Genomic DNA, 19,623 nt, shown 5'->3' on the forward strand with positions numbered 1-19,623 from the left:
GGATATGTTTAATAATACACATCATTAGTGTAATATGGATGATTCTAACAAATGTAAGGTTCATAATACAGTAGAGAATCAAGCTTAGTATAGAAAGTACAGAGGAAATCTAGAAAAGGGAAGAGGGCCAAAGAGACTGCATGATAATAGATGAGGAGCTAATGTAAAATGGAACCCAAATGTCTTTTATAAATATATAAATAGTAAGAGAGATTAGGAACCAAAAAGGAGGTTTTTCTTATGGAGGCAGAGGACATGGCTGAGGTATTAAGTGAGTACTTTGCACCTATTTTCATTAAAGAGGATGCTGCCAATGTAGCGGTAAAGGAGACAGTAATTGTGATATTGGGTAAGATTAAAAATAGAACCAGTTAAAAGGTGGACAGCATTCAAAGTAAAAAAAAAAGTCACCTGTCCAGATGGGATGTATCCGAGGTAACTGAGAGAAATAAGGGTGGAAACTATGGATAGTCTGGCCACAATCTTCCAATTCTCCTTAGATATGGGGACAATGCTAGAGGACTGGAGGATTGCAAATGTTACACTCCTGTTCAAAAAATGGAAAAAGGGATAAATAGGGCAATTACAGGCCAATCAGCCCAACATCATTGGTGGGGAAAGTTTTACACATTAATCCAGGCCAAAATTAATTGGTACTTGGAAAAGTATGGGCTAATAAATGAAAGTCAACACAGATTTGTTAAAAGCAAATAGTGTTTAACTAAATTGATTGGGTTGTTTGATGAAATAATGGAGGGTTGATGGGGGTAGTGCAGTTCTGCTTATGGAATTTTATAAGGCATTTGATAAAGAACCACATAATAGCCTTGTTTGCAAATTTAAAGCCCATTGGATTAAAGGGACAGTGACTGTGAGAATAAGAATTGTAAACAGAGAACAGTACTGTGAACAGTTGTTTTTCAGACTGAAGGGAAGTGGTGCTCCCCCAGGGTCAGTATTCGGACTACTGCTCTTTTTGATATATACTAATGGTCTGGACTTGGATGTACAGGGCATAATTTCAAAGTTTGCATATGGCATAAATCTTGGAAATGTAGTAAACAGTGGGGAGGCTAGCACAGACTTCAGGAGGGTAAACAAACTGGTGAAATAGGCAGGCACATGGCAGATAAATTTTCATACAAGTGTGAAGAGATATAAATTTTGGTAAGAAGAATTAAGAGAGGCAATATAAACTAATTGGTACAATTTTGAAGAGAGTTCATGTACATAAATCTTTGAAGTTGGCAGGATACATTTGAGAATGCTGCTAAAAAGCATATGGGGGTCCTAGGCTTTATTAAGAGGCATAGAGTACAAAAGCAAGGAAGTTATGGTAAACCATTACAAAACATCAGCAATTCCCCCGCTGGAATATTGTGTTCAATGCTGGGCATCACACTTTAGGAAAGATGTCAAGGATTAGTGAGGGTGCAAAAGAAATTTACTAGAATGGACTAAGGACACGTGTTCAAAATTATGATCGGTTTTGATAAAGAGTAAATAAGGAGAAACTGTTTCCAATAGCAGAAGAATCAGTAACCAGAGGACACAGATTTAGGGTGATTGGCAAAAAAAAAGACAAAACGAGAAAACTTTCTTTGCCCATGCAGTGAGTTTTTGTGATGTGGAATGCACTGTCAGAAAACAGATTCAATAATAACTTAAAAAAAGGAAACTGAATAAATACTTGGAGAAAAAAATTACAGGACTATGGGGGGAGAGCAGGAGAGTAAAACTAATTGGATAGGTCTACCAAAGAGGTGGACAGGCACGATGCACAGAATAGCTGCCTTTGGTGCTATTTCATTCTATGATTCTGATACCAAAGAACAGACAAGCTCAAAGGTTTTCAAAAAAAATCAGTCATAACTTTCATTTCAACAACTTTAAATCTCATTTCTGCAGAGTCAAGGCTGATTAATAACTACTTTTTTAACCTTACCAGCAGTTGAACTGTATCCTTCTTGAACATTTGCAACAATTTATAAAAGCTTGCAAAGACCAGTGGATAAGTGTAGCCTCGAAGCCTCTCTTTCCATTCCCAGGTTAAATAACCATATTTGAGAATGTTAAGGTGATAGTATTAAATATTTCTTTTAAAAATAACAAAATCATCCTTCAGTCTGTTTTAAGCACCATGCCTGATCAATCAAAAAATGGACACGACCAATGTCTGTTAAGACCGTGCTTAGCAACAATCTGATACAAGATATAGTATATATTCGGAGGAAACAAATAAAAGAGGGTGTATAATGCATGCCAGGTGAATTCAAGTGAGAACCAGGCCAAATACAAGAAGTTGAGAGGGGTGGTGAAGAGGAAAATAAGACTGACAAAGAGAATATGAGAATAGAATGGCAGTCAACATAAAAGGGAACCAAAAAATCTTCTAGCAGCATGAAAATAGCAAGCTGGTAGTAACAGCTGGAGTGAGGCCTATTGGGGACAAAGCGAGAAATATATGCTTGGAGGCGCTGGGCAAGGCTAGAATACTTAATGGGTACTTTGTATTGATAACTAAGGAAGAGGAATCTGACAAAATATCAGAAGCAGAGAGAGCAGAGGCAATAGGAAGAGTAAAAATTGAGAGTGAGGTGGTACTGGAAAGGCTGGATATGCTCATAATAGATACATCACCTGGTGGCTTACATCATAGGTTGCTGAAGGAAGTGGAGGTGGAGATAGTGGAAGGGCTTGCCAAAATCTTCTAAACTTCCCTGGATATGAGGAAGATGCCAGTGGATTGGAGAGTGGCAAACGTGACACCCTTATTCAAGAAAGGGTGCAAGGACAGTCCCTGCAACTACAGGCCAGTTAGTTGGTGGGTAAGGTTTTAGAAAAAATAACCAGGGAAAAATATCAGGCACTTGGAGAGGTTTGAGTTAATTAAAGATAGCCAGCATGAATTTTTAAAAGGCAGATCATGCTTGACTAATCTAATTGAATTTTCTGATGAAGTAATAGAGAAGGTTGATGAAAGGAATGTGGTGGATGTTGTCTACATGGATCTTAGGAAAGCGTTTGATATGATACCACAAAAAAGGATAGTTAACAAAATTGAGGCTCATGGAATAGGAGGGTGAGTGTCCAACTGGATAAAATTTGGCTCAAAGACAGAAAATAGTGTGGTAAATAGTTGTTTTTCAGACTGGAAGATGGTAGACAGTGTGTTCCCCAAGAGTCAGTGCTAGGACCGCTGCTCCTCTTGCTATAAATAACTTGTATCTTGGAATAGAATCTCAAATTTTGCCAAGGAGACCAAACTTGGAGGAATGGCAAACAGTGAGGATATGAATCGCCTGCAACAGGACATGGATAGGCTGGCAAAATGGGCAGACAAGTGGCAGATGGAATTTAATACAGACAAGTGTGAGGTGAAGTATTTTGGTAGAAGGGATCGGTGAGGCAATATAGAGTTAAAGGCACAGTTCTAAAGAGCGTGCAGGAAGAGGGAGACCTGGGGAGGCATGTGCATTAATCTTTGAAGGTAGCAGGACACACAGAGAGTGGTTAGGAAAGCATATGGGATCTTGGGCTTCATAAATAGAGGCATTGAATACAAAAGCAAAGATATTATGCTGAACATTTATAAAGCTCTGGTTAGGCCCAAACTAGAGTATTCTGTCCAGTTCTGGTCACCACACTTTAGGAATGATGCAAGGGTTCTTGAGAGGGTGCACAGATTTAACAGAATGATTCCAAGGATGGGGAATTTTAGTTACAAGGTTAGATTGGAAAAGCTGGGGTTGTTCTCCCTGGAGCAAAGGAGATTGAGGGGCGGTTTGATCGAGGTGTACAACATTATGACAGGCTTGGATAAGTTAGACAAGGGAAAACTGTTCCCAATAACTGATGGTACAAGGACTAGGGGACACAGATTGAAGATTTTGGGCAAGAGGTGCAGGAGGAATGTGAGGAAGAACTTTTCTATGCAGCAAGTGGTAATGACCTGGAACACTCTGCTCAGGAGGGTGGTGGAAGTGAAATCAATGATTTCAAAAGGAAATTGGATGAGTACTCGAAGGAAATAAACCTGCAGGGCCACAGGCATTGAGCGGGGAAGTGGGACTGACTGGATTGCTCTGCGGAGAGCCAGCATGGACTTGATGGGCTGAATAGCCTCCTGCTATGCCATAAATGACTCTATATAGGCCACCATCTTGCTCCATGACCGGTCTCTCCACTCCACAACTGCTCAATCCTTCATTCCCAGCAGCAAAATCTGAGTCATTTAGTCCTCTCCACGGTCAACTTGCCAAGGCCCTGCTTCTCCTTCCTAGTAGACTGTCAAAAGTTTGATGTAAACAACGACATTGAACAATGTAAAATATCTTGAGTCAAAAAATGCAACCAGGTTTCTTCAATTTATGTGGGAAGACCCAGAGAGCAGGGGCTAATTGGACTCGGGTGCACAGACATAATTCAGTTCACATTTCAAAATCATATTTTATCCTTATTTTTTTTACATAATACTACAAGTTTATATCAGTTACAGTTAAATAGCAACACTTATAACAATCTGGGAAGGAGAAAAGTAGAGATGATTGGAGCATAGGAGTTCCTTTGCAGTGTAGAGCAGTTGTCAAACTTCTTCACCCACGGACCACTTAGGTAAGGCAAAAGACCACGTGGACCACGTGTGAGGAAGACCACGTGGCTCTTCCCCATCTGCTGTCACTCGCCACTGCAAAAAATATGTCAGAATTAATGTGAAGATGACCGCTGTTTTTGATGAGACACCAATGACGTGATGTCTGGTTCCTAGCTGGAGAGCTTCAGTCTCATGTCGGACTCCATGTTCAGCCGGTTCCACTTTGTTTTCAGCCCCACAACTGTTGAAAATCTGTAGTTGTATGTTGTTGCGAATGGCAGTAGGTGCTTCAGAACGTTAGCGAGTCCAGGACACTCGGACCATATGTGGAGCCAAAAGTCCATCACTTTTTTTTTTGGTATTCCCGTCCGATGCAAGCTCAACAAGATTATCCACCTCTTTTGAGGGAACCTTGGCACTGATCTCTTCAATGTGGCCCATGTTTGTGAATGGATTTCTGATCCACTCAAATCCTGTCTCTGGTTCTGGGAAATACTTCCTGAATTGCTTGTGGAGGCTCCGTAGGTGCGCTCTGAAGTCTTCAACAATCTGCCCATCAATTTCTTCCTTGGACACAAGCAGGAAACTGGCAAGAGTTGTGAAAGAGCCAAATTCTCGACAGTTGAGGCGGCCACACCACAGCTCCATCTTTACATATAAAGCTTTTACTTTGTCCTGGACATTAAGGAAAGGTTCGGCCCATTCAAGATGCTGAAAATATCAGCCAAGTACACTAGTTGGACAAGCCATGAGAAATCACGCATGTGGTCCAAGAGGTCACACCCTGGACAGTCGTGCAGGTAGATTTTGACCTCTTCACAGTTCAGAGGTGAGTACTTTGCCCTGTGACAACCAGCGAACTTCAGTCTGGAAAAGAAGTTTCATGTTTACATTCTCCATCTCTTCACACAGAGCTTTAAAAATGCATGCGTTCACAGGGCGTCCTTTGATAAAGTTAACAATCTTTACTGCCTTGTCCAGAACCGTTTTAAGGCCAGTGGGCACCTTCTTCACAGCAAGTTGTTCACGATGAATGCTACAGTGTGCTGCTGCCAACTGCTTGGAAACATGCAGTTAGGCCTTTCATCCTGCCAGTCATTGGTAAAGCACCATCAGTATAAATACCGACACTTCATTTCAAATCCACTTTGTTTTTGTGAAAAATATTCGATGTCTTGAAAATGGTTTCTCATGCTGTGTTGGTAGGCAGAGATTGGCAGAACAAAAATGCGTCATGTACTTCGCCTGAATATTCACACTTGACATGCCAGAAGGTTAGCATTGCACACTATATCAGTGCAGTCATCAAGTTGGAGCAAGTAGTACTGGCTCTGGCGCAGACATGACAACAGCTAGTATTCCACATTTTCAGCCATAAATGTTGCTCGATGCTGAACAGTATCATTTAAAAAGCGTACCTTTTCAATGGCATTCTTTGCCTTTTCACCAAGCATGATGTTTGCCGTTATTTTTGCAGCAGGCTTGATCAAATTCTCTGACAGTATAATCTTTCCCAATTTTTGCTGCCAGCAGTGATACCTTGTATGAAGCCTCTGTAGCATTAGCATTTTCCTCACGAGTAGCAATAAAATGCATGATGTGCTTATTGTGGATCAGTTCTTTGCATATGTTCTTAAAAAACTCAAGGGGCTTTCCAATGCATTCCTCGTGTTTGTATTCAAAATGGCATTTACTCTTAGGGGGTTTCATTGCTTCATTAGCCAAAGTTTCGAAACACAAAACACAATGAGAGTTGAGATCTTCTTTATCACCCATCCAGAAAAAGATCTAATTTCAAGTAGTCACTGTGAAAACATTTTTTTACTCTGTTCTTGCTATTTTGGTTACTCTTAGTGTTTTAGTCTTGATCACTATTACTTGCAATAATTTCACTAACAATCTCTTCACTGTTCTTCTTGTATCCACAACTAGGCAAGTCCTTCACATCGAACATACCTTCCGCTTCATTGTACACTGCACTTGTCACCTTATTGACATTAGAATCAAAGTGTCATGGGGGTGGTTCGCAAATCACTTTACTTGCATTGTCACCACTATTTTGCACCTGGCTCGCACTCACACTATCACAAATTTTGCTGGATTTGCACTTCAGACTATCAGATTTAAGTCAACGATCCATATTAACATTTTTGATGCTGAGTTTTTGGAAACAGTTTTTAAAAAAGCTTCAAACTGGGATATTCCAGAGTAGCAGTCAAACCATTCAATTTGCACAAAAATTTATAACTGTCGGAGCACAGTGTCATACAGGCCCTCACCTGCCAAGAATGAGCCACAAATTATTTTGCCACATGAACATTAAAACTTAAAATTAGTGCTTGGAAGAAAAGAGGGCCTATCACAAGGAATTGCTAGGCCCCTCACTGGAAAGACCTTTTTTTGCATACTGGCAGATAGGGTTGGAACAAAGGACCCAGTCCTTGCTTCTCCAATACACAGAAGATCTCGTCAGGCCAGTTTAGTCACATGACTAAAAGCAAAATACTGCGGATGCTGGAAATCTGAAATAAAAACAAAGTGCTGGAAAAACTCAGCAGATCTGGCAGCATCTGTGGACAGCGAAGCAGAGTAAACATTTCAGATCAGTGACCCTTCTTCAGAACTGGCAGATATAAGAAATGTAAAAGATTTGAAGCAAGTAAAGTGGGGGTAAGGCAAGAGATAACAAAAGAAAAGGTATTGATAAGACAAGGTCACAGAATAGCTGACCAGAAGGTCATGGAGCAAAGGCAAACAATATGTTAATGGCGTGCTGAAAGACAAAGCATTAGTACAGATAGGGTGTTAACGGATTGAAAACTGAACAGCCACTAGCACAAACCTGTTTTTTTTCATGTTTGTGCTTGTGGCTGAAGGAGGGTCACTGTCCTGAAACGTTAGCATCTGTGGAGAGAGAAGTAGAATTACCAGACCTGAATTTTTCCAGCACTTTATGTTTTTATTTTAGTCATATGTCTAACTGGCTGTTTGAATTTGAACTTGCCACAGTGTTTGAAAGGAGAAAGCTCTTTGCTCCTGGACTGAAAAGACCTCGCTCCTGTCTGCTCCCATCTCTTTCTCATGGAACTGAAGACCTATTGAAGACACATGAACCCCAAGAGAGAAAAGCCTCCTACAGTGAAAAAGGTTTAAGAAGAATACTGGGACCCAAGGAAAAGCAAGACAACTTACAATCAAGGACTACAGCGACCTCAAAGCACAGTAAAAACCCCTCTTCAGAGATTGCCTCAAATTTTTTTAATTTATTTTTCGTCTGCTCTTTTCTGTCCCTATTTGCATGTGCGTATGCATGCTAGCGTGGGGCGCGCTGTGTGTCCATAGGCGTTTAGGGTATTAGAGTTTAGGTTTAAGGTTTAATAAAGTTCACTTTTTTTCTTTAAACCTAAGAAATCCTGTTTATGCTCATTTCTTTGCCTTATAATTGGAAAGTGGTGAACAATGATTCACCAAGTTAGAGCTCAAAACACAGTGCGTTTAAAATTAAACCCTGTTACAAGACGACCAGGTGAAGACAGTAAAAGACACCTTTTTCACATGGTCATAACAACAGTCAAAAACCAAAACATAGGCTAAACAGTTTAACACAGCCAACTGGAAGCATGGGTGCTGTGAGCATGCTCAGACATGTTGTCAAGCCTTGGTGGGGCCATGAGAAAAAAAAAGCCAGATTCCTGACTAGGTGACGCCACACAACCTGACTGCCTTATAGCATATACGCTTGTGGAATATTTTGCTGCTTTTTTACGACTAAATATAACAAATTTATGTGATTTTCTTTATTAACTATAAGCAAATTATCAATTCATACCAGAGACTAAAGTATAGACATTTTCATAATCTCAACATTAATCCTACAAGAGAACAGGTTTATTTAAAACATTGACATGTTTTATAAAATCATCACAATAATCTTCTGAGAAACTAATACTTATCTTAAATCTATATTCAAACAAAATCAACAGTAACATAAATCTTGCTTAAACTACATCATTGTTGCTCATGCATATGACAACTTGTGCACACGTGGGAGTCGGTCATGCGAGTGGTGGGGATGCCGGTTCTGGACTATTCTCTGGTCTGGCCTCAGCCGTCGCATTACACGTCAGTGACTTGCATTTTGGACCAGCCCCCGGACCACATTAAAAATGACTGTGATGGGTTCATCTAAAAGTTACAATTTTTACAAAGTACATACGCAATTTGAAAACACAAAGGATATTTGAAGACCATGTTGTGTGCGACTTCAAGTGACTGCCAATACTCATCAGGAACAAAGCTCGTCTGGACCAGAAAACAGTTCACCATCCTCAAAGCTATACTGAATATAAGTAAGTAGGTGTTTGGACCCAATAATCCTAGAATAGAAAAAATTACAATTACAAAAGCAGCAAAATACTCTGATGGCTTCAAATATCAACTGTGTTTTTCTGAGGAAGGCAGTGTCACAAATATTTTTCATAGAGTACGTATTGTACCTTAGGAAAAAGAATCTTATATCATTATAATTTTCTGTAGGAAAATTCACCCACAAAAAAACTTTCTGTGCATGCTTCAGTTTTTATTCTCAAGGAAAATTGTGGTCTATCACTAAATATTATGAATGCTAAACATTCACTGTTAGATCATGAAAACTGACTTGCTCTCCAAAACACCCTTTCCGTAAAGTCCTGTTTTTTCCTTTGGAACAAAAGGAGACAGAGTGGAGATTTAACTGAGATGTATAAAATCATGGAGGGGCCTAGAGTAGACAGGAAGGATCTGTTTCCATTAGCAGAGAGGTCAATAACCAGGGGAAATAGATTTTAAATAATTGGTAGAAGGATTAGAGGGGAGTTGAGGAGTATTTTCTTTCCAACCAGACAGTGGTGGGGGTCTGGAGCTCGTTGCCTGAAAGGACAGTAGAGGCAGAAATCCTCATCGCATTTAAAAAACAGTAGATTATGCACTCGAGGTGCAGGAACCTACAGGACGACGGACCAAGAGTTGGAAGGTGGGTTTAGGCTGGATATATCCTTCTCAGCCGGCATGGACACAATGGGCCAAATGGCCTCCTTCTGCACCACAAATTTTTCTTTTTCTATCTCAGCACCTAATCAGTGGAGAGCGCACACTGGGTGAAATAGGGAATTTACTTGTTATAACTGTTTTCTGTTATTAACAGCAGCATGATTTGGTCAAATTCTGGAATAATCAAACTATTTCTTAAAACTGGTGTCTGCCAACTTTTCACTTGATTTTATTTGAAGAGAAATAACACACTTGCCTTTCTTCCCAAATTTAGAACCATTCAATGCAGAACGAGGCCATTCAATCCATCATGCCTGTGCTGGTTCTTTGAAACAGCTATTTAATTAGTCCCACTCCCCTGCTGCTCTTTCTCCATATCCCTGTAATTTTTTTCTTTGAAAACATAGATTCAGTTCCCTTTGAAATTTAATATTGAGTCTGCTTCCACCTCCCTTTTAAACAGTGTATTCCAGTTCATAACAATTAGCTGCAAAAAAACATTTCTTCTCATCTCCCCCTTAGTTCTTTTGCCAATTATCTTAAATCTGTGTCCTCTGGTTACTCTCCTGCCACTGGGAACAGTTTCTCCCTATCTAGTCGTCATTTCACCCAGAAATGTATAGTGTACAGCAGTAGTTAGCAAACACTTTTGTGAGAGATATGCCCTATGAATATTGACACATCTAGGGATCACCTCACCTAATTTCTATAAGGCAGTGCCAGCTATCCAAAAAACAATGCTATCACTGTACAAGATATTTACTTGTACACAGTAACAAAACTGATGTACCAGTAATTCAAAAACAGAAATGTATAGATAGGATACGACAAAAGCAAAATACTGTGGTTGCTGGAAATCTAAAATAAAAACAGAAAATGCTGGAAATGCTCAGCAGGTCAGGCAGCATCTGTGAAGAGAGAAACAGAGTTAACATTTCAGGTTGATGACCTTTCACCAGAACTGAAAAAAAATTGAGATGCAACAGATTTTAAACAAGGAAGGGGGGTGGGTGGGGAGGGGAGAGGGAAAGAATAAAAGGGAATGTCTGATAGGGTGAAAGGCAGGAGAGATTAAATGACAAAAGTGATGATTGTGAAAGGCAAAAGGGACATGGGACAAGGGCTAATGGGGCAAGAAACAAATGATGGGTCTAAAGATGATGCATATGGGAAAGCTGAGTCATCAACAGCAGCTGCCATCTGAAAAATTGAGGGCAGAGTTTATGATGTGAAATTATTGAACTTGATGTTGAGTCAAGAAGGCTGTAAAATGCCCAATGGAAAGATGACATGCTGTTCCTAAAGCTTACATTGAACTTCAATGGAACAGTGTAGGAAGCTCAGGACAGAGAGGGCAGAATGGGTGTGAGGCAGAGAAGTAAAATGACAGGCAACCAGAAGTTTGAGATCACACTTATGGTCTGATTGGGGGCGTGCTGCACAATGGTCACCCAACCTGTGTTTGGATTTCCCAACTGTTATGACAGAGGCTGGAGGAGTGCACTGACTTCCTCTAGTTCCGCTTCTCTATGGGTCACAACATATATTTAAATATTTTACCCAGTTACCAATACGACCAATGATATACTGTATTTTTATTTCAGAGTAAAATCCACCAACCATGTTTCTTTAATAAACAAAATTAAATTATAAAACAAGTTTTATTCAGTAAAGATGCAAAGCATTTACACAGTTTGAAATATGAAAGTTCCCTTCTAAATTAGCCCCCAACACACACACACACCATTAAAGAAAAAATAAAGAAGCTTTCTCTGCCGAGATCCCTTCACAAAAAAGACAAAGAAACTTTGGCCAAATACTTGTTAATTCTTGAAAGGAAAGTATAATACATGGAATATCAGTTGCCCTTTTATTCTGGCATCCCAAATACACGCAGATGGCTGTCATTAGGATCTTTTTGGAGCAGTTCTCTTCAGGTGACGTGAAGGATTAGTCTGGCAGGCTTTCCAAGAGAAATGCAGCATCGGGGTTTCAGCTATCACACGGAATTCTTAGGGTTTCTCAAATAGGTGGAAAAAGGATGAGCTGGTGTCTTCTCTCTTAGCAGGCTTACCCCCAACTGACTCAAAACAATATCCAAAACTAAATCAACTCTTGACCACCGTAAATCTTGACATGTCACTTCTCTGTAAGCAACTCCCCCCAGTCACCAAGGCTCCTGCTGTTTATTTAGCTGAAGACATGTCACATCCAGTAAGGGTTGTTTTTAAACCAAAATCTCAAGTCCTTCCAGTGATTTATTTTTTAAAAAAGAGTCCAGCATCTATGGAATCTCTTCAGTCTTTCAAATGAATCCATTTCCACAATATTTAAACACAAGTACTCACAAACTATTAAAAAATGGAAGCACTTTCATACCACCACCTACAGGACACTGCATTGTGAGCAGTGAATGCAGTATACTAAATTGAAAGAAGTACAAGTAAATCGCTATTTTATCTGGAAGGAGTTTTTGGGGCCTTAAATCATGGGGCAAAACCAGGTAAAAGGGCAGGTGTTTGAATTTCCTACTTTTGCATGGGAAGGAGAGGTGGAGTTGTGGTGATTGACGAGTATCACAAAAGGAATGGTTCCTTAGGAGGCTGAATGGGAAGGGTTGGGGAAGGTGTGTTTAGTAGTGGCATTACACTGGAGGTGCCGGAAATGGCAAAGGAAGATCCATTGAATATGGAGGGTGGAAGGTGAGGACAAGGGTCACTCTATTATGGTTCTGGTAGGGAGGAAAAGGAAGTCAGAGAGAAGAGTGGGAAATGGAACAGGCACAGTCGATCGCCCTCTCAACCACAGTCGAGCAGAATCCTCGATTGAAGAAACAGGAAGACGTATCAGAAGCACTGGTATGGAAGGTGGCAGCATCAGAATAGGTGTGATGGAGAGAGACTGGGAGAATGGAATCGAGTCCTCACAGGAAGAAGGGTGGCAGAAAGCGCAAAGTCATAGTGTCAGAGTAATTTATGGCACAGCAGGCAACCATTTGGTCCATCAAGTCCATGCCGTCTATCTGCGGAGCAATCCATTCAGTCCAACTCCCCCATTCAATCCGCGTTGCCCTACAAGTTTATTTCCTTCAAGTGCCTAACCAATTTCCTTTTGAAGGTTTCCACTTCCACCACCCTCGTGGGCAGTGTGTTCCAGGTCATTAACACTTGCTGTGTAAAAAAAAGTTGTTCCTCATATTTCCCCCTGCATCTCTTGCCCAAAACCTTCAATCTGCGTCCCTTAGTCCTTGTACCAACAGTTAATGGAACAGCTTTTCTTTGCCTACCATATCTAAGCCTGTCAATCTTGTATGCCTCTATGCAAGGAGAACAACCTCATCTTTTCCAACCTAATCTTGTAACCACAATCCCCCATCTCTAGAACTATTTCTGGTAAATCTTCTCTGCAATCTCTTGAAGACCCTCACATCCTTCCTAAAGCGTGGTGACCAGAACTAGACAGAATACTCTAGTTGGGGCCTAACCAGAGCTTTGTAAAGATTCAGCATAACTTCCCTGCTTTTGTACTCAATTCCTTTATATACGAAGCCCAAGATTCCATATGCTTTATTAACCACTCTCTCAATAATGTCCTGCCACCTGCAAAGATCGATGCACATGCACCCTCAGTTCCTTATGTTCCTGTGCACGCTTTAGAACTGTGCTTTTAAGTCTATATTGCCTCATCCTACCGCTTCTGCCAAAATGTATCAGCTCACACTTCGCTGTCTGCCCATTCTGTTAGCCTATCTCTGTCCTGTTGCAGGCGGTTCACATCATCCTCACTGTTTGCCACACCTCCAAGTTTGGTATCATTGTAGTCAAGGTAGTTGTGGGTATCATTCTGGAGGGCGAGGGTGCACAGCCAGAGGTTGTGATCCACATTGGTACCAACGACATAGGAAGAAAGAGGGATGAGGTCCTGCAGGCTGAGTTTAGGGAGTTAGGAACAAGATTAGCAAGCACGACCTCAAAGGTAGTAATCTCTGGATTACCCCCAAGGCCATGTGCCAGTGAATATAGAAATAGGAAAATACACAAGACGAATGCGTGGCTGGAGAGATGGTGCAGGAGGGAGGGCTTCAGATTTCTGGGGCATTGGGACTGGTTCTGGGTAAGGTGCAACATGTACAAGCTGGATGGTTTACACCTGAACAGGACTGGGACAAATATCCTTGCAGGAAGGGTTGCTAGTGCTGTTGGAGTTGGTTTAAACTAGTTTGGCAGGGGGATAGGAACCTGAATGCAGTTTTAGATGGGCCAATTTCAGTGCCAGGAACGGGAGGCAGAAAATTAGCGTGTGACTCTGAAAGACTGAAGCAGCAAAGGTTAAAAAGCATGCAGCACATGAATTTGGCAGTATTAAAAGGAGCATAGTAAATAAAGCTGATAAGCTGAGGGCACAGATAGACACATGGCAACATGATATCATTGCTATAACAGGTCCCTGAAGGTGGCAGGACAGGTAGGTAGAGTGGTGAAGGCGACATATGGAATGCTTTCCTTTATTGGCCGAGGTATAGAATTCAAAAGAGGGATGTAACGCTGGAACTGTATCCAACGCTGGTTAGGTCACAGTTGGAGTATTGCATACACATTACAGAAAGGACATAATTGCTCTGGAGAGAGTACAGAGGAGATTGACAAGAATGTTGCCAGGGCTCGAAAGTTGCAGCTATGAAAAAAGATTGGATAGGCTAGGGTTGTTTTCCTTAGAACAGAGAATGCTGAGGGGTGACTTAATAGACGTGTAAAAAATTATGAGGGGCGACTTAATAGACGTGTACAAAATTATGAGGGGCCTAGACAGAGTAGACAGGAAGGACCTGTTTCCCCCAGCGGAGAGGTTAATTACCGGGGGCACAGATTTAAGGTGATTGGTAGAAGGATTAAAGGGGACATGAGGAAAAACTTTTCCACCCAGAGGGTGGTGGGTGTCTGGAATTCACTGCCAAGAACAGTGGTGGAGACAGAAACCCTCAATTCTTTTAAAAGGCACCTGGACATGCACCTGAAGAGCTGTAACTGACAAGGCTATGGACCAGGTGCTGGAAGGTGGGATTAGATTAGGTGGCTAGTTTTTATCCAGCCCCAATGGGCTGAATAGCCCCCTTCTGTGCCATAATTGTTCTATGGTTCTATAACGGAAACTTGGCTTAAAGAAGGGCAAGAATGGCAGCTCAACATCCCTGGATATCGAGTTTGCAGGTGGGATAGAGAGGGGGAAAGAAAAGGAGGGGGGGTGGCATTATTAATTAAGGAATCAATAACAGCTTTGAGGAGGGATGATGTGCTAAATGGATCATCAAATGAGGCCATATGGATGGAGCTCAGAAATAAAAAAGGGGCAGCCAACTACTAGAAGAGTACTATAGACCCCCAAATAGTGAGAGGGAGATAGAACAAATATGTAGACAAATTTCAGAGTGCAAAAACTATAGGACAACAATAATTGGGGATTTCAACTACCCCAATATCAACTGGCACACAAACAGTGTGAAGGGCACAGAGGGCACAAAATTCTTGAACTGCATTCAAGAGAACTTTTTTAGCCAGCACCCAGCACGTAACAAGCCCAATGAGAGGGGGCGCAATTCTAGATTTAGTCTTCAGTAATGAAGCTGGGCAAGTGGATGAACTAACAGTGGGTGACCATTTTGGAAATAGTGACCATAATACAGTTAGTTTTAGCATAATCATAGAAAATGACAAAATAAAACAGGAGCAAAAGTTCTAAATTAGGGGAAGGCGAATTTTATGAAACTGAGAGGCGACCTGGCAAAAGTGGACTTATTACAGCCACTTGAAGGAAAATCAGTGGCAAGCCAGTGGAAGGCATTCAAAAGCGAGATACTACAAGCAGTGTAGGCATGTCCCCACAAAGATAAAGGGTGGTACTGCCAAATCTAGAGCCTCCTGGTTATCTAGAAGCTTACAGGGTAAATTAAAGCAGAGAAAGAAAGCTTATGACAATCACAAAAAACTAAATACTTTAGAAAGCCTAGAGGAGTATATAAAGTGCAGGGGTGAAGTAAAAAAGGAAATTAGAAAAGCAAAGAGAGGACATGAAAAATTATTGGCAGGTAAAATCAAGGAAATCAAGAATCAGCACATTAAGAGCAAGAGCTGGGAGGTTATGATGGAGCTGTATAAAACACTAGTTAGGCCACAACTGGAGTACTGTGTAGAGTTCTGGACACCACTCTATAGGAAGGACGTGATTGCACTGGAGTGGGTGCAGAGGAGATTCACCAGGATGTTGCCTGGACTGGAGTGTTTCAGCAATGAAGAGAGACTGAAAAGGCTAGGGTTGTTTTCCTTAGAGCAGAGAAGGCAGAGGGGGGGGACATGATTGAAGTACACAAAATTATGAGGGACATTGGTAGATTAGATAGGAAGAAACTTTTTCCCTTAGTGGAGCGGTCAATAACCTGGGGGCAGAGATTTAAGGTAAAGAGCAGGAGGTTTAGAGGGGATTTGAGGAAAACATTTTTCACCCAGAGGGTGGTTGGAATCTGGAACGCACTGCCTGAAGAGGTGGTAGAGTCAGGAACTATCACAACATTTAAGAAGTAGTTAGATGAGCACTTGAAACACCATAGCATACAAGGCTACGTGCTAAGTGCTGGAAAATGGGATTAGAATAGGTAGATGCTTGATGGCTGGCATGCTTGATGGGCCGAAGGGCCTGTTTCCGTGCTGTATAACTCTATGACTAACTAAGGAAAGGGTACGGCCTATCAGAGATGCACAAGGGAACTTACGTGTGGATGCAGAAGATGTGGGCAGGGTTCTTAATGAGTTTTTTTTGTCTCTGTCTTCACAGAGAGGGTTGATGTAGACATTGTAGTTAAAGAGGAGTGGTGTGAATTATTAGATACGATAAGCATAATGAGAGGGGAATTACGAGAGGGTCTGACATCCTTGAACGTGGATAAATCGCCAGGGCCAGATGGACTGCATCCCAGGTTATTAAAGGAAGCCAGGGAGGAAATAGCAGATGCTCTGAGGATCATTTTCAAATCCTCACTAGATACAGGACAGGTACCAGATGATTAGAGGTCTGTGAACATTGTACCATTGTTTAAAAAGGGTGCGAGGCTTAGGCCAAATAAATCTAGGCTAGTCAGTCTGACCTCTGTGGTGGGTAAATTATTAGAAATAATTTTGAGGGACAGGATAAACTGCCACTTAGAAAGGCACAGATTAATCAGGGACTGACAGCATGGATTTGTTAAGGGAAGGTCATATCTTACTAACTTTGCGTTTTTTAAGGAAGTAACAAGAAGAATTGATGAGGGTTGTGCAGTGAATGTGGTCTACATGGATTTTACTAAGACATTTGACAAGGTCGCACAAGGCAGACTGGTCAGTAAAATGAAAACTCATGGGATACAGAGGAATGTAGCAGGTTGGACCCAAAATTGGCTCAGTGATAGGAAACAAAGGGGAGTAGTTGACGGATGTTTTTGCGAATGGAAAGCAGTTTCCAGTGGCGTTCCACAGGACTCAGTGTTGGGTCCCTTGCTGTTTGTGGTATATATTCATGATCTGGACTTAAATGTGGGAAGTGTGATTGGGATATTTGCTGATGACAAAAATTGGCCATGTAGTTGATAGGGAAGATGATAGCTGTAGACTCCACAATGATATCAATGGTTTGATTGAGTGGACAGAAAAGTGGCAAATGGAATTCAATCCAGAAAAGTATGATGTAATGCATTTGGGGAGGGCAAACATAGTGAAGGAATACACAATAAACAGTAGGATATTGAGAGGGGTAGAAGAAGTGAGAGACCTTGGAGTGCATGCCCACAGGTCCCTGGGTGGCACGACAGGTAGGTAGAGTGGCGAAGAGGGCATATGGAATGCTTTGCCTCATTGGCCAAGGTATAGAGTACAAAAGCAGGGATGTAATGTTGGAACTGTATAAAACACTGGTCAGGCCACATTCGGAGTACTGCGTACAGTTCTGGTCACCGCATTACAGAAAGCACATAATTGCTCTGGAGAGAGTACAGAGGAGACATACAAGAATGTTGCCAGGGCTTAAAAGTTGCAGCTTTGAGGAAATATTGGTTAGGCTAGCATTGTTTTCCTTATAACAGAGGAGACTGATGGGTGACTTAATTGAGGTATACAAAATTATGAGGGGCCTAGACAGAGTATACAGGAAGGACTCCCCTAGCGGAGAGGTCAATTACCAGGGGGCACAGATTTAGGCTGATTGGTAGAAGGATTAGAGGAAAATCTTTTTCACCCAGATGGGATGGGTGTCTGGAATTCACTGCCAGGAATGATGGTGGAGGCAGAAACACTCAATTCTTTTAAAAGGTACCTGGGCATGCACCTTAAGTGCAGTAACCTGCAAGGCTAAAGACCAAGTGCTGGAAGGTGGGACAGATTGGGCGGCTAGTTTTTTCAGCCGGCACAGACACGATGGGCTGAATGGCCTCGTTCTGCGCCATAATTTTTCTATGGTTCTATCAGCGGATTTGTAGTGGATAGATGTGCATAGTGACAAAATAGTACCCAGTGACAAGGAGTCGTCAATTTAAAATCATAAAAAGTAGAGATTTTGGGAGAAATTGTTGGAAGAACTGCTTTGCCACAGAAATTGGTTGAGGCATGTTTTGAGGGGAAAGTGGATGAATATTTGAGGCACATGAAGATACAGAGCAATGAGGAGTAAACAGGAAGTGGGATTATTTTTGGAATGAAAACAAAATGATAGAAACACTCAGCAGGTCACGCATCATATATGGAGAGAGAGACAGAGTTACAATTTCGGTGGATAACCTTACATCAGATTACGAGCTTAATTTTGGATTGTTCTAGCAAACAGCCAGCATAGACGCAATGGGCCGAAAGGCCTTCGATACTCAAACCTCAATGGTGGCCTTTTGGGATCTTGCGATCCATTGGGGGGGGGGGGGGGGGGAGAGGAGAAGAACCCCAGTTAATCAGGAGGTAAATAGTACTGGGTGACTACAGAGCTGTTAGCCATGGAACACTTGACGCCCCGAGGGTACAATAGATTCAGATTAAAGCGTACCATTTCTTCAAATCATACTACTGCACTTTGAATTATACGCAACGTTAGTCACAGACACTGTAGACTCTTGTACATGATATTGTCCATTGGATTGGCAACTGGCGAAGATATCCCCATAACATGTTTCTTCAAAGGGCTTTTACCAAACACAATACAGATACGAATTGCAAATAACATTTGCACAGAGCAGTGGCTGTCCGTCCAGTCTGTACCTGTGCCCTGCTCCATGTTGGAGGGCTCTTTGCTGTACAACGTCGATTTTCTCTTTCTCAGCCGGACAGTTTCTGAGGCCGCAGCGTGCCTGCCCCTAAACAGACCGCTCCTGAGTTTCTCCATTCCGACTGAGCACACTCCGCCCACTCTCAGCGCTCCATTCAATGCTTCAGCTTCCGCTCCCACGACGTAACCCCGCCGCGCGCGGCGCTCCTGCGAACCAGTCGGGCTCGCGCGAGCTCCATTCAGTCAATCAGCGCGCGGCGGCGGCCATGTGCAGTGTCGATGCTGGACGAGCTTAACAACCAGGCCCGAGCAGCTCGACTATTCCACCGGATGATGCTTGCTCCTGAGAAGGGGGTTGGGTGGTTTCCAAGGTGACTGCTCTCCTATCACATGCCCATCCCCTCCACATTATAATCACAAAGCCTCAGACCTAGAGGTTAGCCGCTTCCTAAGCATATAAGCATTAACGTTAAAAAAAATACTGCGGATCCTGGAAATCTGAAATAAAAACAGAAGGTCTGTCATTAGACAGACATGAAACGTTAACTGTATTTCTCTCTCTCCACAGATGCTGCCATATGTTCAGTATTTCCAGCACTTTCGGTTTTTATTTAAGCGTTAAAGTTTTTGTTTTAAAATGAAACTACCAGCCCGCTTTTCCGACGCTCCTGCCTGCAAAGACTACATATCCCATAATGCCACGTTTGGAGGATGCGTGCGCAGTCGAA

The 19,623-nt window shown here is 41.9% G+C and overlaps 1 protein-coding gene across 4 annotated transcripts in view; it reads right to left on the reverse strand.

Annotated features, from left to right (window-relative positions):
- Positions 1 to 19,590, reverse strand: part of pigb (phosphatidylinositol glycan anchor biosynthesis, class B) — a 44,074-nt gene extending 24,484 nt beyond the window's left edge. Inside the window, exons 1-3 of one of the 4 annotated variants that reach the window (XM_068036952.1) lie at positions 19,543 to 19,590; positions 8,831 to 8,970; positions 1,946 to 2,059 (exon numbers count right to left, since the gene is read on the reverse strand). In XM_068036952.1, coding sequence (XP_067893053.1) covers positions 1,946 to 2,059; positions 8,831 to 8,920 — 204 coding nt within the window. In that variant the 5' untranslated portion in view covers positions 8,921 to 8,970; positions 19,543 to 19,590. The other 3 variants (XM_068036950.1, XM_068036951.1, XM_068036949.1) reach the window with 3 other exon arrangements.
- Positions 19,591 to 19,623: the final 33 nt, after the last annotated feature.

This window comes from Heterodontus francisci, chromosome 8 (assembly GCF_036365525.1).
Source record: "Heterodontus francisci isolate sHetFra1 chromosome 8, sHetFra1.hap1, whole genome shotgun sequence".
Classification (NCBI taxonomy): domain Eukaryota; kingdom Metazoa; phylum Chordata; class Chondrichthyes; order Heterodontiformes; family Heterodontidae; genus Heterodontus; species Heterodontus francisci.